The sequence below is a fragment of the Natator depressus genome, chromosome 6, assembly GCF_965152275.1.
Source record: "Natator depressus isolate rNatDep1 chromosome 6, rNatDep2.hap1, whole genome shotgun sequence".
NCBI lineage: Eukaryota > Metazoa > Chordata > Testudines > Cheloniidae > Natator > Natator depressus.
Window position 1 is genome coordinate 9,474,293 of NC_134239.1, and position 23,349 is coordinate 9,497,641.

Genomic DNA, 23,349 nt, shown 5'->3' on the forward strand with positions numbered 1-23,349 from the left:
GCTTGGCACCGCTGGAATCGAGAGATGCAAGGAGGGTAAGAAGCACCCACACCTGATCTCCTATCTTTAGTGTACACATATTTTGAAATAGAGCTCTATACTTTGTTTTCTCTCTTTGGGATTGTAGCTTCAGTTTTGTAACTTGTTTGTGTGTGTAACATCTCTACACTTAAATAAGTAGGCACTAGCAATTTTGTAACCACATGATTAGAATCTAGTTTAATAAATTTTGGTAACCATTTATGCATAAGCCTGACTTGTTTCTCTGGTTTACTGTGAAGCAGCCAACACAATTAAAGAACCTCAGCCGTTTTGGCTATAAAGCCTGGCCATTAGGTGAGAGTACTAAGAGCCTAGTGTTGAGTTGTGCCGCCTCCACGGGGCAAACTCTTGGGGCACCTGTCAGTCAATCCTGATTGCCCGCTGCGAAGGAGCTCTGAGCTCTAGCAGTTAAAGTCACGGGTGTGGAGAGGCTCTTAGTGCTGCCATTGGGGCACCTGTCAGTCAGTGTTGACTGCCCGCTGCGAAGGAGCTCTGAGCTCTAGCAGTTAAAGTCACGGGTGGTTAGGACCTTGGGGCATCCGTCAGCCTAGCCCGGGCTGCCCGCCGCGAAGGGACAGTGCGTCCTAGCGGTTAAAGTCACGGATGGTATAAACGGGCATAGCTGGCACCTCACCAAACATCCCTGGCCATCGGCTAACACTAAGGTGTCACAAGTCCTCCTTTTCTGTTTGCAGATACAGACTAACACGGCTGCTACTCTGAAACATGGTTTACAGTTTCGTTAGCTGGCTTTCCACCCCTGCACTATAAAAAGTGTTCCAGCGCCATGGGGCTTGTTTCAGCGACAGGTTACATATTACAGAGAGTGGTTCTGCCATTTCATATTAGAGTTCCTTCCGAACTCTTTGGCAAATACCCGCTGGCCCTGGTGACTTATTGCAGTTTAACTTCTCAGTTCGTTCTAAAACCTCTTCCATTGACACATCATGGTGGGTCAGTACTTCAGATGCGTCACCCACATCAGAGCTGTTCTTTTGGGGTGTCTCCCCCATATCCTGCGCAGTGAACACCGATGCAAAGAATTCCTTGAGCTTCTCTGCAGTGGCCTTGTCTTCCTGGAGTGCTCCTTTAGAATCTTTTTTTACCCCACGAAAGCTTATGCTCAAATAAATCTGTTAGTCTGTATCCACAAAAACAACAAGGAGTCTGGTGGCACCTTAACGACTAACGCTGCCACCCCCTGATACTTTACAATCTTTGTTAGCTAGTGCCCTACTGGCTATTCCACAGGCTTCCTGCTTCCCACGAATGTAAAAAACATTCTTATCGGTACGTTTTGAATCTTTAGCAAATTGCTTCTCTAATTATTTCTTGGCCTGCCCAATTATACTGTTACACTTCACCTGCCAGCATTTGTCCTCCTTCCCATTATCCTCACTACGTTTTGACTTCCAAATTTTAAAGGTTTTACTTTGCTTTGTTTTGTTTTTTGGGACGGGTTGTTTGTTTGTTTGTTTTGCCTCTAACCGCCTCCATTACTCTGCTGTGTAGCCATGGTGACATTCTTTTGGTCTTCTTATGGTCTTTTCTGATTTGGGGGTATACATTTAATCTGAACCTCTGTTATGGTGTTTTTAATAGTCCCCAGGCGGTTTGCGGGCATTTAACCCTTGTGACGGCTCCGTTTAATTGCTTTCTAACAAGCGTCCTCATTTGTTTGCAGTTTCCCTTTTTGAAGTTACATGTTACCACAGTGGGGTTTTTTGGTATTTCTCCCCCTACAAGGACGTTACATTTAATTACATTATCGTCACTATTATCGAATGGTTCATCTAGTTACCGCTTTGACCATCCAGTCGGGATGTGAAAATATCAAAAGATGGAAAATCTACCACTTCCCTTGGTAGTTTGTCCTAACAGTTAATCAGCCTCTTTATTTCTAATTTGAATCTGTCTGGCTTTGATTTCCAGCCATTGGTTCTTCTTATGCCTGTCTCCACTACCTTAAAAAGAGCCCTTTAGTACCTGGTATTTTCTCCCCATGAATGTTCTTAGACTAGGGCTTGGTCTACACTACAGTCATAGGTCGATATAAGGCAGCTTTTCAGTGTACACACTACAGCCTGTCTCCCACCGATCTAAGGGCCCTTCTACACCGACATAATAACTCCACCTCCACAAGAGGCGTACGGCTTAGGTCAGTGTAGTTAGGGTGATGGAGTGTCCGTGTGGACACTGCGTGTTACTTCCATTGGCTGTTGGTTGTCATACTGGCCGATTTCATGGGCTCCTGGCTCCCTGTTCCCCCTGGGAAGCCTGGCCGCATCGAGTCTCCTCAAGCATTGGGAGCCTCCCAGCCAGGGAGCAGACATGAGTTTAGGTGCTGGGTTTGTTAAAATAATTTGTGTCGTTCTGGAGATGGGAGCATTTAACCCTAGAGGTACCGAAACATTCCATTGTGGGCATTATGGGCTGCAGCGGGGACAGATGACTGGAGTCAGGACTGCACTTTGGAGGCCCTGGTTTCTCCCAGGCCGTTTGCTCACTGCAGCTCCCATCCTCTCGGGCTCCACAAATGGAATTAATTGTTTTATTTCTTCTGGGATTTTTCTGTTTGGAAAAAGCCAAAATGGGCAAAGATTCTGGCAAAGAGACTGAAAAGGAGCTTCCGTCTCCTGAGTTAATGACAGGCTGTGACATCCCCTGTGTGCCCCTCATAGTACTGAATCAAAAGGAAGGGTGTTTTGATTTGGCTTTGAGACAAAGTTATGAAGCAAACTGTCCTGATAGTTGGCTGAATGCATAATAATAGTTGAGCCTGTCAGACAGTAAAATCAGACGCACCATTTCTTAGAAAACAGCGACATCAGGTGGTGTGTGACTGTACTTTGGTTTGATGCTGCATTTCTTGGTGGATAGACAAGTCAGATTTCCAGCCCCTAGTCTCTCCGAATCAGCTCTCACGTCCTCCTCGGAATCATCGTATTAACGGAAAGATCCTTCTTCATTACAACAGGATACACTGTGGTGACAGGTGGTTTAACTTACATCTCTACCCACTGGGGCTTCTTCAGCTTCCCATCCTGTTCCTGTGGGGCTCAAGAACAAACAGAACATGCCGTTTGGTTATGGGCTGCCTTCTTTATGATCTTGATGGTTGATGCAAATGCTTGACGTCTCCGGATGCTGCTGCCATGATGGAGTGACGACAGCACTTACCCAACATCTAATTCATTGTTTGTGCCATCAGAAGCCATACGCCAGAAAAACGCCAGGGGCAGGGGTGAGGGATTGGTACATTCAAGATGTCAGTCGCTTCCTGTTATAATGGCTTTTTAAAAAATAATTCGCGTTTGTGTCCCCGGAAGAGTAAGTGGCCCTTTAATGCCCACGTAGGGCTTGTCTACACTAGAACTGATCACTTACCAGAAGACTCATCCACGTCCCTGAGTGGAGTAAAATATACTAACCTAAGTGTTGGTGTAGACCGAGCTGTGTTGGCGGGGAAGCTTCTCCCACCAACATAGCTACCGCCTCAAATAGAGGTGGAGGTGTTATGCTGACAGGCGAGCTCTCTCCCGTCAGCATAGAGTGTCTTGAATGCTAGCGGGAACTGTAGCACTTCGAGTGTAGATTAATCCTAACACTGGATCTCAGCCGTGACACCAAGTGGCAAGGAGTGCTGGAAAATCTCTCTGGGCATCTTTGCTCCGCTTTGCAGGCTGGGACTCATGTTTGCTGCTTGTTGTAGGTGTTTTCCGTGAACAACTTGTGGAGTTGCAGTCCCAGCCCAGAGTGTGACATGGTATGAAACAGCCAGGGGTCACCGGGCAGGGACAGAGATGGGATCCTGCATGGGAACAGGCAGCCCAGAGAGCATTGTTTGAGGAGAGAGAGGAAAAGACTCCTAAATAGAGAGGGTTTAGGAGCAACATCAACAAATCAAACCGATCAGCAGCACAGGGCCAGTGTCTCTCCGTTCCTCAAGCTGGGGAAATCTGTGGCCAGGCCTCTCTGTCAGAGGGCGAGGATGAGATGGGACTTTATCTCACTATTGTCTCATCGTTCCTGGAGAGAATGACATAATACAATAGAATTATGGGTCTGAAATGGCTGCACTGCTGTGCGTGTAAGTGAAGGCCTGCAATCTTCCCTGTGGTGCTGACTTTGCCATGTCCCAGTCACTCTTGGGAGATGATATTGGGGAGAAGCAGCCATCCTGCCTTTCTTTCTGGAGCTGGTTATGCCAGCTGCAGGTCAGCTGAGTTGTAATCTGCTTTTAACCATTATTTCCACTCAAGAAATGGGGGTGTTAGAACTTTGAACTAGTTAAAATCTCCCAGAATACTCTGTGCTCATGCTAAGCTTTATTGTGCAAATTTACTAGTAGTTAAATTGTTCTACCCTTTGTTCATTGTTGTTAGGGTTCCTTCCCCACTCTGAACTCTAGGGTACAGATGTGGGGACCCGCATGAAAGACCCCCTAAGCTTATTTTTACCAGCTTAGGTTAAAAACTTTTTCAAGGCACAAACTTTGCCTTGTCTTTGAACCGTATGCTGCCACCACCAAGTGATTTAGACAAAGAACAGGGAAAGAACCACTTAGAGTTCCTATTTCCCCAAAATATCCCCCCAAGACCTTACACCCCCTTTCCTGGGGAGGCTTGAGAAAAAACAAGATGAGCACAGACCAGCCTTAGATTTTTAACACCCAAAAAACCCAATCAGATTCTTAAAAAACAGAACTTTATTAGAAGAACAACAAAAAAAAAGATAAGAGAACAACTCTGTAAGATCAGAATGGAAGATAATCTTACAGGCAGTCAGATTCAAAACATAGAGAATCCCTCTAGGCAAAACCTTAAGTTACAAAAAGACACAAAAACAGGAATACACATTTCCTCCGGCACAGTGAATTTCACAAGCCAAAACAAAGAAAACCTAATGCATTTTCTAGCTACATTACTTACTAACTTTACAGGAGTTAGAGGGCTAACATCCTTGATCTGTTCCAGGCAAAGGTATCACACAGACAGACAAAAGCCTTTTCCCCCCCCTTCAGATTTGAAAGTATCTTGTCCCCTCATTGGTCATTTTGGGTCAGGTGCTAGCCAGGTTACCTGAGCTTCTTAACCCTTTACAGGTAAAAGGATTTTGCCTCTGGCCAGGAGGGATTTTATAGCACTGTATACAGAAAGGTGGTTACCCTTCCCTTTATATTTATGACAATTGTATATGCAGAATCTGTCAGACGCAAGATGTATGCTCTGTTCAGGTTTGACAAATATGAACTGTGTGCTAGGTACAGTTAGTGCAAATATTTCTTTGGTTTTATGCTCCTTGTGTGCTATGGTCTACTGCCAGCTAAACTGTTGTGTGCATAATTAGATAAGAAAAGATGTGTAAGGTCTGTGGAATCTGGAATTTTCTGTCTTCTAAATGAGGACAAATATGAGCAAAACTGAGTTCATAGTTCGGAACAGAGTGAAGATGTAACTGCTGCAAGACAGTTCTCCAGATTGGGTATATACTGACCTTTCTGTATTACTGTGACAGTCTGTACCTCTATGTTCACGCCTTACCAGGATTATGATATTTTTTGTACAAGGTATCATTTGAAAACCCATAATCAGCTGAACATCACTGTCCTGTTAAAATATGTGTGTGGCAACACTGTATGTAAAGCAATATGATTCTACTGTATGATGTTACTTAGATATGGTCGCATTTCTGGAGAAAACCCACAGACCAGTTCCTCAGAGACAAAAAGGCAGACTGACCCCTCAGCCAGATGTCAGCAAAATCAAATGGACTATCACCTGGTTAAGTGGATGTTCTTTGGTAGGAAAAAGGGTGTGGGTGAGAAATCTGCATTTTAACAAAGGAACAGCTTAAGGTTCCCAGACAGACGGACCTCATGTCTCCTGAAACTCAGCTGGAGATGATTCTTGCACCAGAGAATAAACTATAAGAAAGGGGAAGAAGCACCCCAAAATATTCCTCTCTTTCTCTCTGCTCATGGCATCAGTGACACCTGAAAGACAAGGAAAGTAACACTGCAGTTGGGGAGGGTTCCTGGCTGAAAGGATTCCAGCCAATAAAACTAATAGAGCATGTGGTGAGAGAGACTTTTGCTTTGAATCCATTTAGCTTGTTAAGTTAGATATTAGTTGTGTTTTACCTTTTATTTTCTTATAACTAAGGCTACGGTTTTGTCCTGGAGGTCACGGAAGTCACGGAATCTGTGACTTCCAAAGACCTCTGTGACTTCAGCCCTGGCGGCTGGGAGCTGCAGGGTCCTGCCGCCTCCTGCAGCTCCAGGGAGCTGTGAGCTACCTCCGCTGACTGAGGCAGCAGGCCCCCAAGCTCTCCGTTGCCATGGGCAGTGAGGGTGTCCCACAGCTCCCAGCTGCTGCGGGGGACAGGAGGATCGCCGCAGCCCCCGGCCCACCATAGAGGGCATGCGGACTCCCACAGCTCCCCACTGCCGTGGTGGCAGGGGTACCCTGGAGCCCTGAGCCCCCACCAGTGGTGGGGGCCCAAGAGCTCCCATCCACCCTGCAGCTGCCCAGTCCCTTCCCATTTTATCATGGATATTTTTAGTAAAAATCAGAGACAGGTCATGGGCTTCCATGAATTTTACTTTATTGCCCATGACCAATCTGACTTTTATCCCTCATGACTTGTAATCACTTAATTGTTTTTCTATAGTTAATTAACTTGTTTTATTGTTTCATCGAAGCCAGTGTGTTTGGATTGAAACATTTGAGATAACAGGATTTGTGCCTATTATTTCCTATTAATAAAATGACGGCGTTTATATGAGCTTGTGTTGTCCAGGAGAAGGCTGGACAGGACGTGATGTACATTTCTGGGACTAGGAATTTGCTGGTGTTACTCTGCTGTGTAATTCAGGAGTCACTGGCTATAGGCCTCATATCGTGTTGCTGGGAGTAATTTACATGCTGGAGGCTGTGAGAGCAAACCAGGAGTGGTTGCTTTCACAGCTAAGCAGTGTAAAAGGCACCCCTGGTTGGAGTCCAGATGGGACACAGCTGTTCAACATTCCAGATGGAACCGTGGGTAAAGTCACAATTATACTGACTCAACCAATTTATTGATTGGAAGTAGAATCTGGTTATCTGACATCTCAGCTCACTTACTATGAAACCCTGAAGCAGATAAGAGTTATTGTTATCTCTCTCCTCTCAGTGACTCTGAGCTGTCCTAAGAATGAACTGCCTCAGGGGTACATGTTAGGGAAACAGTTTGCCAGCCCCAAATGGTTAAAACTCATGAGATTTTTCTAAAATAATAGAAGTTGGAGGTTTTTACTTGCTTTAGGTTTCTGAGCTGTTAGGGTGCACTGGTTTCAAGTTTTGAAGGTTTTCTCTGCTACCCTGAGGGCTAGAACCTTACCTTTTGTAATGGAAGCTGAAATTCTCATGCAAGACAGTGGAGACAACCTGAACCCCTGCTCCCCTCCTACCCCTTAAGTGCCATCCCCATCCCTCCCCTTGACCAGCTTTGGCAATTTCCCAAGCAGACAGACTCTCCTGGTGTGTTATCTGGGCTCACGTGACAGTTGCTGAGTGATAAGCATGGGCTCCAGGGTCAGTTTATCATTATAGTCCTTTTTATTTATTCTTCAGACAGAATAATTAGGAACCTGAGCTGCAGTCACAGTGCCCTCTGCCCCTGGAGCTTCAGCTGGGGTGCCCCTCCACCGAGATGGGGTAGGGCTGCCTGGCCATAAATGGTGAAAATGGGCAGGAAAGGAAATGGGGGTGATCTCACAGATCCCTGTGGAGTGTGATCAGCCTCATAGGCTACAGGGGGTCAGTGACCTCTCAGGGGCTGAGGCCGGGGCAGCCTGTTGTGGCCCCTCAGGGAACATTCACTGGGAACCTTAGAAATTCAGGAGCTGTTTGATCCTCCTGAGCCCATTTTCCCCTCTTGCCCCCTGCAGCTGCTGCTCCCAGGAGCTAATGCTGCAGTGAAGGGCAAAGGGCATCTGGGGTTTGGATTGTGGGATGGAGCCAATACAGGCCCAGATGGTTCTCTGGGCAATTCACCCTCTACTTTCAAACTGCACAACCCCGCCCCTAATTACCAACCACCACTCTGGGCTGGGGAAGGACCATTCTCACCTGTGTGGAGGAGGTGTGGGGTGGAAATGGCTCCCACATAAAGTAGACTTCCAAGGCCTTGGCTAATAAACATTTGTATCCAGGGGAAGTGCCTGAATACCCACTTTCTCCCTGCCAAAATGCTCTTCCTAGAAAGGCAGAAAAAGACCCAAGGCTGGAAGCTAAAGAAAAACTAATTCAAACTGGAAATAAGGACAAATTTTATACAGTGAGGGTGATTAACCATTGGGACAAACTCCTAAGGGAAGCGATGGATTCTCCAGCTTCTGATGTCTTCAAAACCTGTTGGGACATGAAGATGCTTTAGACAAACACAAGTTATCGGACTCCATACAGGGGTAATTCATTGAAATTTCATGGCCTGTGTTATGCAGATGATATAGATGATTGACCCCACTTCTTCAGATGCATGGGGTTTTTTACCCACGAAAGCTTAGGCCCAAATAAATTGGTTAGTCTTTAAGGTGCCACTGGACCCCTCGTTGTTTTAACAAAAGCAGGAATTGGTTAGTTAAAATATTTGTGGTATAATAGCTAGCAGGTTTTTTGCTTATTTTACAATTTCAGAATCGAAATTAACAAGTGCAACATATATCAATTGAGTAAATGTCATCTCATTAATGGCGAACCACACATCTTTTGCATTACACTGGAGGTTAAGTCCAATCACAGAAAAATTCTAAAATATGACCCTCGTTTATTTCCACCAGCAATTTCTGTGCATGATGGCAAGTAAGTTGAGAGAAAACAAAATGCATTTGGGGTGTTATATTAAAGTACTGTACTGCATCTTTTCAGATACATGCATTGACTGTTCAGAGAAAGAAATGGTCCTAGGCCAGATAAATCCTTCATCTGCCCTCTCTTTATCTCTTTTCCATGTAACTTGGATATAAGATTAATATTAAAAATAGTGTTCCAAATATTGTTTAGTTCAGTAGAGAACATCAAAGTGATTTGAATAAACCTTAGCATTTATTAAAGCCAAGGTGCTGTCATTACAGGTACAAAACTGTTCGGATGATATACAACACTGGGAACCGTTTTATATGTTTCCAAAAACTTGATCAAATGGAGAGTTGGCGTTTCTGTGATGGAATCCTGGAATTTAAAAGGAAAGGAAGTGGAGATATTCCAGCACAGATGAAGACTTCGCCAAGTAACTTGAAAAGTAATGTATACCAAGACACACTACTACTGTGCAACTCTCACAGCAACATTAAAGACTGATTTCACTAGTTGTAGTGTGTGTGTGTGTGTGTGTGTGGGAATAGGGTTGTATTATCCCTTTAAGTTGTTTGTGAGCCCCCTGGTGGTACTTACTGTGATCTGTGTTTTAGAAGCCATCTGAAATCAGTCTGACCACAGTGTGCAATAAGCTAAGGTTTTGTATGTTTGTATATAAATAATAAACATGGTTTTTTTGGGGGGGCCAACAGTGCCTGTCTAGTTTCTTCATATAATTTTTGTTGTGCACCAAGCAAAAGATGTGACACTAATAAATTTTTTTGATATGTATACAACAATGCAACAAGTTCTGCTAAATGTAGCCATTTCCCCTGTTCTTAATTTGTCTAAGAACCAAGCAGGGCTAGTCCTATAGATTTCTTAAACTGTAATTGTCCATATAATTTCTGTGAAAACATTACCTCTGGATCTGCAACAATTTGGTTGACTATTGCTTTGGGCTGATTTTTTTTCTCATGCATGTGGTATCACTACTGTGAAATCAGATACAGCCCTGAAACAGGGGTATGACATTTGGCAGAATGTAGCCTAGACACGGGGAGTGTTAGCTCCAGGAATGGCATATTCTTGTCTCACCACAGTGGCGCTTAGGCTGCCCAGAAAACGTGTTTTATCACTCACAGCCACTCTGATTCCAGATCCAGATTTGAATAATTATTAAATAATGTATTAATTTGCTAATAGACACTGTCATGAATCTCAACCCATATTTATTCTGGTGAAATGTTTGAAAAGGCGTCTCTCACACCCTGATGAATTACCAAGAAATGTTCTTTGCACCGGGGGGCTGGAACTCAGGGTGCTGGGAGTGCAGGTGCGGCAGCACCCCAGGGTTGAAGTGGTTTCCATCCTACACAGGGTGTCTCCCCCCTCCCCCACTATAACATTGGTGCGATACCCGCCTTTGCACAAGGGATGGGAGCCACCAACCCACAGGGAAGCGACTTCACCCCGTCTCCCCTGGTGGCTCCCCGGGCAACTCGCTTCCCCGACCGAGATGATTAAGGGTTAAACCCACAGAGCTCGGGGTCCTCCACAGCCTAGACAGGCCCAGGAATGACTGCGCGAGGGGGCGGGCGAAGGGAGGGACCTTCTCGTGCCCGCCGCGGAGCCCCGGGGGCCGAGCGCGGCCCGAGCGGCGCGTGCGGGAGCGAGCCCCCTCTGCAGGCTGCAGCCCCGGCGCGCGGGGCGGTGAGCGGGGCCCGGGGAGGCGCAGCCAGAGGCGGCCGCGGGGGGAGGGAAGCGGCCGCAGAGGCTGCGAATCGCTGCCCGGGGAGGAGGCTGCTGCGGGGGCGGGTCCGTTCGGTCGGTTCCTCCGGCCTGTGCCGCGGGGGCTGGGACCGGCCCGCTCGGGACACCGGGCTCGGCGCCGGGCTGGGGCCGCTGCACACACCGGCGATGGGAGCGCGGGGGGAGGCTGCGCTGAGTCCGTGGGTACCGCGGGGGGAAGGTTCCTTCCGTGAGCGCCCCATCGGGCAGCGTGCTGGGGATTCAGCCCGGGACCTCCAGCGCGACCAGCCTGGGCTGCTCCTGCTTGAGCTGCAGCTGTCTGGCTGGGGCTCCCAGGGTCTGTGCAGATGGCAACTAAAACCTGCAGCCGGGCTGTGCCAGCTGATGGGGCTCAGCCTAGGGGCAGTTTAATGGCAGTGCAGACATTTGGGCTCCTGCTGGAGCCTGGGCTTTGGGACCCTGCTCTGTGTAGCTCAAGAACAAATAAAGTTGGTCCAGCAAGAGATATTACCTCCCCCACCTTGTCTCTGTAATATCCTGGGACCGACAAGGCTACAACACTGTAACCCTAATTCCCGCCCCATAGAGAGGGCAAGCCCGGGGGGGAGCGACTGGAGAGCGAACCCACCCTGTGCTCACCCCACAGTGCAGCTCCAGCAGCTCCTGTGTTGTGTACAGCTGAGTCCAGTTCCCCACTCTCACCCTGCAGCAGTGGCTCCAGCAGGGTCTTGAGGGGCTGGGCCCGGTGCCCTGCTCTGGGCATTGCATCATGGCTGGAGGGGCTGCAGTGCTACTCAGGTTTGGTCTGCCCAGCCCCCCAGCCTGGTGACAGAGGGTCGGGTGTGCCGGCTAAATGTAAGTGGGGCTGTGTCCTGTCCTGGTGCTCTGGGTTGCAGCAACACTCACTGAAGTTTGGCCTGCTTGTCGCATCATGACAGAGGGTCAGGAGGACTAACCCTCAGCAGTGCTGTAACCCTTTGTGCCAGAATACAACACCCACAGCCAGGGGCTGGGCTCACTGTGGGGTGAGTCACAGACAGAAAAAAAGTCAGAGGAAAGGACTGTCCGTTACTTTTTTCACACTGTGGCAAACCTGCACCCATAATAATGGTATGAACTTTCAACCCCCCCAGGGCCCTCCCAGTTGCGTGGACCACTGTACGTCTGCCTCACCTGCAACAGCTATTCCTCTACCAGTGTGTAAACTTTGCCATGCTGAGTTGAGTTGTTTGTCCTTTCAGATGTCGGTGACGTTTGAGGATGTGGCCATGTATTTCTCCCCAGCGGAGTGGGCCCTGCTGGGCGAGGAGCAAAGGCAACTTTACAAACACGTCATGTGGGAAAATTACCAGACTCTGGTCTCGTTAGGTGAGGAGCTTTGTCTGTGAGATCAGGGCCCCAGTGCACTGGGAGCTGCACAGAGACACGGTAACTGAGATGGAGCAGTGGTGTGAGTGGTTGGGTGGAGAGGTGTCTATGGGGTTGGAAGGAAGGGTGCATGGGTGTGGATGGATAGAGGTGTGTTTAATGGAGCAGAGCAGCCCTTTCAGGGGGAGACAAGGTGAGTGTGAGAAAGAAGCTTTTGAGTCACCCAGAGCTCTTCTTCAGGTCTGGGAAAGGAAAGCTTCTCTCTCACCAACAGAAGTTGGTCCAGTAAAGATATTACCTCACCCACCTGGTCTCTCCAATATCCTTGAACTGATAGGGCTATAACTACACTGCATATCTTCAAGGGGAGGCGCTTCCACCCATGGTCACTAGGGCTCCACAGTTTAAGGCAAGAGAATTCTGGCTCTTGAAGTTCCCCAGACAGAGCACACAAGCAGAAAAGGGCCGTGTGTTCTGCAGGCTACGGGATGAAAGGCCACCAACACCACAGTTAAGGTGAAAGACAGACTGGGTTCATCTGTGCTGGAATAAAAGACCCACGGCACGGCTGTGGTTGACCTGGGTCAGCTGGCTCTGGACATGGGGCTCAGGCTGCGGGGCTAAAATTGCAGTGTAGATATCTCACCATTGCCATGTGCAGGCAGTATTGACCATAAGCTGCAGTTCATGTTTCCATGGAAAACAAATGCAGATCCGTAGATTAGCTCATTGCCTAATTGGCACCTTGCATAGGGAGCTGCGGAAAGTGCAGCAGTTCCGTGGCTAGAAGTGCTTAGCTTAGATCTAACGGGCGGTGATGCTTTTCTCTAAGCAGGAATCCAAACCCGCAAGCCAGTGGTGATCTCCAGCATAGAGCAAGGGGAAGAGCTGTGTGTCCAGTATCCCACAGAAGATGGAGATGGGAACATCCTGAGTGGCACCCGCCCAGGTGAGGAAGGAGTTAAAGTGATGTGCAGGGATCAAATGAGTAGCTTGAAGGCAGCTGAAATCCTGTTGCATTTTGTCCAAAGTGACAATACATCCCAGAACAGGGGTGGGCAAACTTTTTGGTCCGAGGGCCACATCGGGGTGCGAAACTGTATGGAGGGCTGGGTAGGGAAGGCTGTGCCTCCCTAAACAGCCTGGCCCTCACCCCCATCCACCCCCTCCCACTTCCTGCCCCCTGACTGCCCCTCTCAGAATCCCTGACCCATCCAACCCCCCTTGCTTCTTGTCCCCTGACCGCCCCCTCCCGGGACCCCCCACCCCAGGACTCTACCCCCTATCCAGCCCCCCGTCCCCTGACTGCCCTGCCCCATCTAACCGCTCCCTGTCCCTTGACTGCCCCTGCGAACCTCTTATCCCTTATCCAACACCCCCCCCGCCCCCACTCCCTGCTCCCTTACCATGCTGCTCAGAGCAGCAGGAGCTCGCAGCCATGCCGCCCGCACTGCCCGGCAGCAGGGGACAGCGGGGGAGGGGCTGGGGGCTAGCCTCCCCAACCGGGAGCTCAGGGGCCGGGCAGAACGGTCCTGCGGGCTGCAGTTTGCCCACCTCTGTCCCAGAATGTTAGCGTTTTAGTCTAATGTTGTTAGGCTTTTTTGCAACGGTATCACATTGTCGGCTCTCCTTCAATTCATGATCCACTATAACCACCACGTTCTTTTCTGCTGTACTGCTGCCAGGCCAGTGATCCCCCATTTTCTAGCTGTGCATCTGATATTTTCTTCCTAAGCGAGCTACTTTTGTACTTGTGTTTCTTGAATTTCATCTTGTTGATTTCGGACCAATTCTCCACCTTGTAAAGATCATTTTGAATTCTAATCCTGTCCACCAGAGTGTTTGTCACCCCGCCCTGGCTGTCGGAATCATTGGCCGAGCAGCACTTGGGAATCTCCCTTCCCACATCAGGCCCAGTTTGTAGAGACCCAACATCGTTCCATCGCTTTTGTGGGCTCTCAGTTGACATTAATAAGGGATTTCCTTATTACTCCCCAGGACTGCTTGGGAGGCAGCATCATCTTGTGGGAGTGAGGAGACCTGGATTCTATTCCTCACTCTGCCACTGAGCTGCTGGCTGACCTTGGACAATGTTGTATTAATTCATATAGACTACATGGGCCCAGAGAGACAAAGGCATTAACGTGACACTGTCATGGCCAGTATTATAGAGGGTTAAATAAGCTTTGGGGTTTGGAATACAGAGACTGTAACCTGTTTAGTACCATGGAAAACACCATGACGCATTCTTTCTAACCTTTTATTAATGATACAGAAAAAGAAAGGAAAAGAGTTAAGGCATCTGAAATGTCAAGTATTAGGTGTGACTTTTATTTTGACAGTGTCCCTTGTTTCCTTGCCCTTTAGCTGGAGAGAGTCTTTAGACAAAAAGCCTCTGTTTGAAAGTCTTTTCGATGATATTAAAGATGGTAATAACTGTCCTTTTGGGGAGGAGAGAAGCAGTTAGCTGAAATGGGCTGGAGCTGCATCCTGGTTGGAGAAACACAGGCATAGCACATGGTCTGATCAGCCAATTGGAGGCCTACCTGGCAAACGTGTACCAGCGTTGGGCTGTTCTGGGCAGTGCTTTTGGCTGCCTCTTTGATCACAGGCTTACAGCAATGTTGCAAACTATGGCAGTTTTGTCCAGCTAAGCCAGACTCTTATTTAATATAAAGCAAAGGGAGAAGAATAGGAAAGAGAAGAAATAAGCTGAGGAACGAAAAGAACTCATGGTGCTTGGGGGAGAAGGGGACAAAGTCTCACATTCCAGGTGATTTGGGGGAGTTAGCCAGAACTGGTAATGGTGGCTGTATACTCCAGCTCCCTCTCTCTGGTCCAGTCTTGTTAGCACATTTCTTAGGATAAGGATGAAGAAGGTCTGGGGTCCCAAAAGAAGTTCAGGGTGGCAACATGATGATATCGCTCCCTGCAGCAGTTGTTGGCACGCACCTGCTGTTGCTGCGTCTTTCAAGGGTTGCATTCAGTTCCCCTCCTTTATTTCCCTCCCAAGTGTTTTCTTTTGAAAAACCAAGAAAGGAAGTAATGGGCAAAATAGCCCAGCCCCTCATTGAGTTTTCCTCTAGTTAGGCCTAAATTCTGACACATTCATTTTGGTTCATTAATTTCCGGTTCCACACTTCTCTTGTTTACCAGCCATAATTTTAACACTGTCCTTGAATTGCATGATAGGCCTTTTCTGTTTGGACTAATTCCATCTTCTTTTTTATATTTTGCACCTTTGCCCATCGACATTTATTGTTGTAGGATATTGTAACACTGTATAACCTTTCTCACAGTTTTTACAATTAAACGGCCAATTAGGGTAAATTTATGGGCCCAGTTATTACAACAGCAAGTTACTGCTTTGGCTCAGGTTCCCTTTGTGTATTTAGTGTATAAGCTCTTCAACATCAGGACAATCTCTCTGTGCAGCGCCTGGGGCTATGCAGCCACAAACTCAGTTGTGCTACCACAATACAAATTGAAAATCAAGCCCCAAATAACCTCCCATCTTGTGCATCATTTATGATGGTGGAGAAAGGGCTTCTCTCAGTGATATTCATTTGGTCCATGTGCTGGCAACCAAAGACCTTTTGTCTTGGTGCAGATTTTCCAGATGCAGAGGAGACCTGGGACTGGTCGGCAATTGAAAGCTCCTTGGGCTTCTTCCTCACACAAAGCTCTTCCCTTGGAGCAGGTAGGGAACCAGCTCTGCCCTTTCCACCAGTGGGAGCCAGAGAGCTCATTTCAGGAATCGTCCATCAGCTGCAAACTCTCCCCTCCCAGAGCATTACAATAGGGATTGAAGCCCAAACATAAGAAGTGCTACAGCTCCTCACCCTGATATCCCCCTAGGAACACCATCTCTCCCCTTACGCAGATTCCCCCAGTCTCTTCCCCCTCCCCCATTTTCCATAGAACATGGAGCCGTTGGGATCCCATCACAGTGTGAGTGTTCTGTGTGTGTCCCTCGGGAGAGGGGTGTCAGTGCTGGTGTGTGGTGATGCTGTTCTCCCCACTGAGATGGGCCTCAGAGTAGGGAGAGAATCATGGGGGCTGAGTCTCATGTTCATTGACTTGGGGGACTATTAGCAGGGTCTGTGGGACATTGATCTTCTCCTCCTTCCCCAGCACTGGGGCTCCTGGGAGTTTGGCCTCTTGCACTCAAGTGCCGAGGGCCAGCCCTGCTCTGAGGGGAGGGGAGGGGCATGGGGCTGACTCAGGCTCTCCCCCTGCTAGGAATATTAGTGGTTTCCCTTTGTCAGCAGCACAGAAAATAACATCTGGATTCTCTTCCCCACCAACCAGGGGCGAGGAACCAGAGCAGAGCTGAGGGGCAGACTCCTGAGGAAGGGCCTGGCGACCTGAAGCCACCCAGGCCTTTCCCAGGGACATCAGGGAAGAACAATTCTAAGAAATCTGAGCGAGGAAGGCACCAGAAGAGACAGTGCAGGCCACAAAAGCAGAGGAAGAACCTGACCAGGAAGGAGCCAGCAACCCCAAAAAGCCATCAGAGGAGATCCAGGCCACATCTAAAGCCTCCTGCAGAGGGTCAGTCTGAGCCCAGAAAGAGCCTATATACCTGCCGTGTGTGCAGGGAAGAATTCAAGGTGCAGAGAGACCTGATAAGCCACCACTGGATGGTTCATAGGAGACATAAATTGTATCACTGTAGCGAGTGTGGGGAGAGCTTCAGGAGAAAAAAAGCATTCAAAGCACATGGGAAAATCCACAGAAAGGAGAGAGCCCATCCATGTTCTGAGTGTGGGAAAATATTCAACCGGGCATCCCATCTCATTGCCCACCAGAGAATCCACACCGGCGAGAGACCCTATTGCTGTGCCGAGTGTGGGAAAAGATTCTTCCAAATATCAGCTCTTACCATGCACAAGAGAATCCACTCAGGAGAGAGACCCTATGCCTGCGCTGAGTGCGGGAAGTGCTTTATGTATTCGTCCACCCTTAACAGACACCAGAGAATCCACTCTGAAAAGCGGCCCCATTGCTGTACCCAGTGTGGGAAAGGCTTCAAACTTACATCAAGTCTTACTAGACACCTGAGAATCCACAGTGGAGAGAGACCCTTCCTGTGCCATGAGTGTGGGAAAAGATTCAACCTACAAGAACATCTCATTAGACACCAGACAACACACACTGGGGAGCGACCCCATCGCTGCGCTGAGTGCGGGAAAAGTTTCAGTCTCCTTCAAAGTCTCCGGAGACACCAGAGAGTCCACCGTGGGGGGACCCCTCATCACTGCGCCGAGTGCGGGAAAACATTCAGTTGTCTGGAAAATCTCACTAGACACCAGCGAGTCCACACGGGGGAGAAACTCCATCGCTGCACTGACTGTGGGAAAGGCTTTGTCCGTCTGCATCATCTCGCTAGCCACCAGAGGATCCACACTGGGGAGAGACCCCATTGCTGCACTGAGTGCGGGAAAAGATTCACCCAGTTGTCAGGCCTCACCACGCACCTGAGAATCCACACGGGAGAGCGACCCTATCCCTGCACGCAGTGTGAGAAGCGCTTTGCTCACTCGTTGTCTCTTGCTAAACACCAGCGAACCCATGGGGCGGGGACTCCTGACCCTTGAGTTTGATGGGGGGGAACCTCTGCCCGCTCTCACCTCGCCCTTCTCCCCACAGCCAGTGCACAGAAGGGAGACCCTTCCTCCCACCTCCCCGTTAACCAGGTACTAGATGAGAGTTTTATTAGAATGGTTTGTGTAGCCCCCAGGATGGGAGTGTGAACCGAGCAGCCACCTAAACAGCCCCGTGAGCGTTATGGGCTGCAGCTGGACAGAGGAGATGACAGGAGTCAGGGCTGCACTTTGGAGGCCCTGGTTTCTGCCAGGCCATTCACTCAGCGCCTCTCGGCTGGAAGGGAGTGTTTTATTATGGACAGAGAAAAATGGGCAACATTTCTGGCAGAGACTGAAGAGGAGTTTCCTCCTCCTGAGAAACCAAAAGGCTGCGGTGCCCCATCCGTGCCCCTCACTGCACTGATCACAGGGAAGGGGAGGGATGAGGGATTGATATATTACAGGGGTCAGAGAGCTGTTTCCTGTTCTAATGGCTCTTTTTCTGAAGAACTTGAGTCTCAGTTTCTGGAGGAGGAAGGGGCACTTAATGTTACTAACACTGAGATGTCTGTAGGGCGCAGCCCTGATCCCCAGCAGCAAGGAGTAGGGGGGCGTTGTCTCTCGGCACCTTTTGGGGCAGAGACTCGTGGTTTCTGCTAGTTGTAAGTGTTCTCTGCACTCCCCTTGGAGTCACAGGGCCTGCCCAGAGCGTGACGCTGGTATGAAATGGTCAGGGGTAGCATGGGAGGGACAGATCTGGGATCCTGTGTGGGAGCGGGCAATCGGAAGAGTGGTGTTTCAGAAAAGAGAGTGACTCACAGATACACAGAGAAACCAGTCCCCAAAGCACTCAGCAGCAGCCCCTGGCCAGTGTCTCCCTGTTTCCCCGGCCCAGCGGGCCTCTGTGGCCCTGTCTCTGACTGGCACATCTTACCATCCCCTTCAGACACAGAGGGAGCTCTCATTGCAAGGGGGCAGGAGTCTGTGAACACCCGCTGGCCGCAAGGAACATTCTGCACAGGGGGACGGTTGGGTGAGATTGAACAACCCCTGTCCTGGGGAGTGTGTCAGTCTGTCCAGTGATTTAAGAGGACGTTGCCCCTTTTCGACCTGAGCGGCTGTCAAAATTTGGGGCTCTGGGGATGATCCATTTAGAAGCAGAAATTGGGGATAGTTGGTATTTCTTTGATGCAGCTTCATTTATTTATAAAGAATGTACCAAGTCCTGTGTCTCTGAACGCAGAAGGACCCAAGAACAAAAGGAGCCGTTTCTTAGCATCCAGCCCCCAAGACTCTTCAGCCAACACTAGACCCAAAAGCTCTGTCTAGCCTTGTCCAAGGCCACGCTGTACTTACAGCCTCCTGCTTGGCTTTTCTGCCTCTTTCTCTGCCTGCCTCTCGCTGTGACCTCAGTATCTGTGTGTTCTCTCACACTCCCACACACCAAAATGTTTCAGTCCCTGTTCAGATGTTTTAGCAAGCACCAGGATATCATCTGGGTATAACAGCCTATGATGGTTGAGGATATTTCAGTTTTCCCAGAGGTGGTTCTGGACTTAACCAAAACTCCAAAAGGAAGTGTTCCCAAGCTTGTGTGTGGTAACCTGCATACTGCCAGTGAGGAAAGCTGCAGAGGGAGGGTGCCTCCAACCCGGCTTTCACCATGGAATGTAGCTGTTTGCCGGAAGGGGGGTTATATGAAAATCCTCTTAATGTTCCAGGGATGATTCTGGGTGTAAGTGAAACTCAGAAGGAGTTTGTTGTGGCTCCACAGAGCAACGCTTCTGTAGAGCAGAAAAAAGCGGGGTTGTTGCTTAGAGAAGCTCCGAGGGAGAAGGTTCCTCATGGTAGTTTTCCCAAACAGTTTGCTGCCACTGATAGGTGTAAAAGTGATTTGCGTGAGTTCACTGAGGGTGAATCACTATATATGTTTGGGAGACTGGTTTCAGTTCCTAATTGCCAGCGTCTTTCTGAGGTGTCTACATCCACTGACTTTGCTTTAGAAAGATCCAGAGTGGATAGCCTAGAGGAGGTTTCAGATTGGGGGCTGGGGCCAGGGAATTGTTAGAGAAATTGAACAGCCCTGTAGCCAAGTAGCTGGGCTTGGCCAGCATGTTCCCCATGCTGATTCTTTGAGTAAGCAGCCTGTGCCTCGGGGTCTGAGGAAAGATTGGGTTACTGGTTTTTCAGAGCAGAACAGCCTTATGACTGAACCCACAAGGATGCAGGGGAGAGCAGGCAAACTCTCACCCTGAGACACTTTGGATTTGTTTGGTATCTTTAAAGCAGAGTGCAGTCTCTAAGCTGGTGGTGGATCCAGAAGCAAGCATGCAGGAGGGTGTCTGTGTTGATGTTGATAGCACAGAGGGGCTGCAGTTGGTGAACACACCTAGCCAGCAAAAGGATCCCTGTGAGCAGGGAGGTTCAGTTTTCAACCTTCTAGGAGAAAGGGGAGGACCCAATCCTGCTGAGGGGAAGAATGAGTGTCCAGCCTTGAAATCGGTAGCAGATGAGAATTTGAAAGCTGGTGTCTGAGTTGATACAATCTACCTGGCTAATAAGCGACAGGGAAGATTTGCCCATAGCTGGTAGCACTGAGGACACACCTGGCCAGGCAAGGGATTCAGTGAGACAAGAGGCATGCTATGACCAAGATACTTATAAACACTGACTTGTGACAAATTTGGTGCTACTGTTAAGGTTTAGCCTTCTAATGTATTTGATTTTGACGTCAACCCTGGTAGAAAGGTACAATGTGTATGACTTTGATAAAAAGCCTGTAAACATATTGGGGATAATACCTAAAAACACGCTGTATGCTAGAGAGCTGTAGAATAGTGAAATGTTACAACTGGTACCTGTAAGTAATTGTAAAGTTTGGCACAGCAGAGAAACCTTTACACATCTAGTCTGCTATACAGAAAGGGAAACTGAGGCACACTACCACATTGCTGTCATGGCTAAATGCCAAGGTAATTACATCCTTGAGAGCATTAATGTCTATATTAAAGTAACATCGGATGAGAAGACTTTCAGAAAGTGAAGGTAGCTGTCTATAAAGAGCCTGATTTAGTCAGACATGATTTTGGTAAACTAGTTCTTTTTTACACTAATGCTTGTGATGTAAACCAGAAGTGTAATAATATAGGACCAAAAATGGAAAATTCGTATGATGCATTCAGCAGTGTCTAGGAACACCCCTTTCCGCATCCATTTTGTGTGGGGGGTGTGACGCTGCATGGAATGTAGGGGACACTTGAGGATATTATGAATATCAATAGTGTAGAATGGCAGTGAATTATACCAGATATGCCATGCCTATGAACGGAACTGGGCTTTCAAGCCATGTGCTGGGCAGCTTGTGTTTGGAACAAAGGAAGCACAGGCTGCATGGCAAGAGACAATAAAAGGCAGCTGCATCTTGTTCATTTTGTCTTCAGTCCCTGCTTCTTACCTCTGGAGGAACCTTGCTACAAACTGAAGCTCTGAACAAGGATTGAATGATCCACCCAAGCCAGCCAACTCACCAGTACTGCTAAGAACCTGATATATGGATTTTGAAGTCTTTGTATGTATGTGACTGTTTTACCATTTAACATCTCTCTTCTTGTTCTTTCTTTTCTCTTTATAATAAACCTTTAGTTTTAGATACTAAAGGATTGGCTGGCAGTATGGTATTTTGAGTAAGATCCAAACCTATACTGACCTGGTGACGTGGCTCACCCTTTGGGGTCAGAAGAACATTTTGTATATGTGAGCAGAGTTTTAAATAACTTCTCACTGTACCAGACCTAGGTGCTGACTGGGAGCCAGATGCTGGAATGCAATAAAGGGGCTGTGTGATTTCTTTTTTTTGCTTCGTGATAACCAGTGTGGGGGATCAGAAGCACAGTTTGTGACTGGTTGGGAGGTTTAACTTCAGTGTTACTCCCAAGACTGGTGGGTATCTGCTCTCCCTTCTGCAGCCTGCCCTGCCCTTGGCATTTCCAGTGAGGGCTGCCCCGGGCACCCCCGGTCACAATGGCAAAAAACAATTCAAGGTTGTTGGCGCAGGCACTGGCTTCCTCTTTGCCCTGGGGGTGCTCAACCCCTGCTCCACCACAGGCCCCGCCCCCACTCCACCCCTTCCTCCAAGTCCCCACCCCTGCCCCAACTCTTGCCAACCAGTTCCGCCCCCTTCCCCCGAGCGCGCCCAGTCCCAGGGGGAGGAGTTGATTGGCAGGGCTGCTGGTGGGCGGGAGATGCTGGTGGGTGGCAGGGGGAGGAACTGGCTCTGGTGGGTGCTGAACACCCCTTCATTTTTTTATCATGGGTGCTCCAGGGTGCTTCAGATTGTATGCACTTCCACAGGGGCAGGGGAACCACTCAGAAGAGCAGGGGCTGATTAGTCACATTGTAACTCCTCCTAGGAGGCCGACCACCTGGAAAGACTGGCATATACTGGTTCAAACTCGATTCTCCTAGGATCAACCGAGAAAGAAAGGACTTTTGGTTAAATAGCCTGAGCCCTGGTCTACACTAGGACTTTAGGTCGAATTTAGCAGCATTAAATCGATGTAAACCTGCACCCGTCCACACGATGAAGCCCTTTATTTCGACTTAAAGGGCTCTTAAAATCGATTTCCTTACTCCACCCCTGACAAGTGGATTAGCGTTTAAATCGGCCTTGCCGGGTCGAATTTGGGGTACTGTGGACACAATTCGACGGTATTGGCCTCCGGGAGCTATCCCAGAGTGCTCCATTTTGACCGCTCTGGACAGCACTCTCAACTCAGATGCACTGGCCAGGTAGACAGGAAAAGAACCGCGAACTTTTGAATCTCATTTCCTGTTTGGCCAGCGTGGCAAGCTGCAGGTGACCATGCAGAGCTCATCAGCAGAGGTGACCATGATGGAGTCTCAGAATCACAAAAGAGCTCCAGCATGGACCGAACGGGAGGTACGGGATCTGATCGCTGTATGGGGAGAGGAATCCGTGCTATCAGAACTCCGTTCCAGTTTTCGAAATGCCAAAATCTTTGTCAAGATCTCCCAGGGCATGAAGGACAGAGGCCATAACAGGGACCCGAAGCAGTGCCGCGTGAAACTTAAGGAGCTGAGGCAAGCCTACCAGAACACCAGAGAGGCGAACGGCCGCTCCGGGTCAGAGCCCCAAACATGCCGCTTCTATGATGAGCTGCATGCCATTTTAGGGGGTTCAGCCACCACTACCCCAGCCGTGTTGTTTGACTCCTTCAATGGAGATGGAGGCAATACGGAAGCAGGTTTTGGGGACGAAGAAGATGATGATGATGACGAGGTTGTAGATAGCTCACAGCAAGCAAGCGGAGAAACCGGTTTTCCCGACAGCCAGGAACTGTTTCTCACCCTGGACCTGGAGCCAGTACCCCCTGAACCCACCCAAGGCTGCCTCCTGGACCCAGCAGGCGGAGAAGGGACCTCCGGTGAGTGTACCTTTTAAAATACTATACATGGTTTAAAAGCAAGCATGTGAAAGGATTACTTTGCCCTGGCATTCACGGCTCTCCTGGATATACTCCCAAAGCCTTTGCAAAAGGTTTCTGGGGAGGGCAGACTTATTGCGTCCTTCATGGTAGGACACTTTACCACTCCAGGCCAGTAACACGTACTCGGGAATCATTGTACAACAAAGCATTGCAGTGTATGTTTGCTGGCGTTCAAGCAACATCCGTTCGTGTGTTATCCTCAGGAGAGGGAGATATAATCCATGGTCACCTGGTTGAAATAGGGTGCTTTTCTTC

At 48.8% G+C, this 23,349-nt stretch overlaps 1 protein-coding gene across 1 annotated transcript; it reads left to right on the forward strand.

The window, feature by feature from the left end:
- The first annotated feature begins 10,488 nt into the window (after nt 1–10,488).
- LOC141988545 (uncharacterized) lies at nt 10,489–21,622 on the forward strand. Its single transcript, XM_074954350.1, has 5 exons — nt 10,489–10,592; nt 11,873–11,999; nt 12,835–12,948; nt 15,610–15,699; nt 16,311–21,622. The coding sequence occupies exons 2-5, from the start codon at nt 11,873–11,875 to the stop codon at nt 17,597–17,599; spliced, it is 1,620 nt and encodes a 539-aa protein (XP_074810451.1). The 5' UTR covers nt 10,489–10,592; the 3' UTR covers nt 17,600–21,622.
- Nucleotides 21,623–23,349: the final 1,727 nt, after the last annotated feature.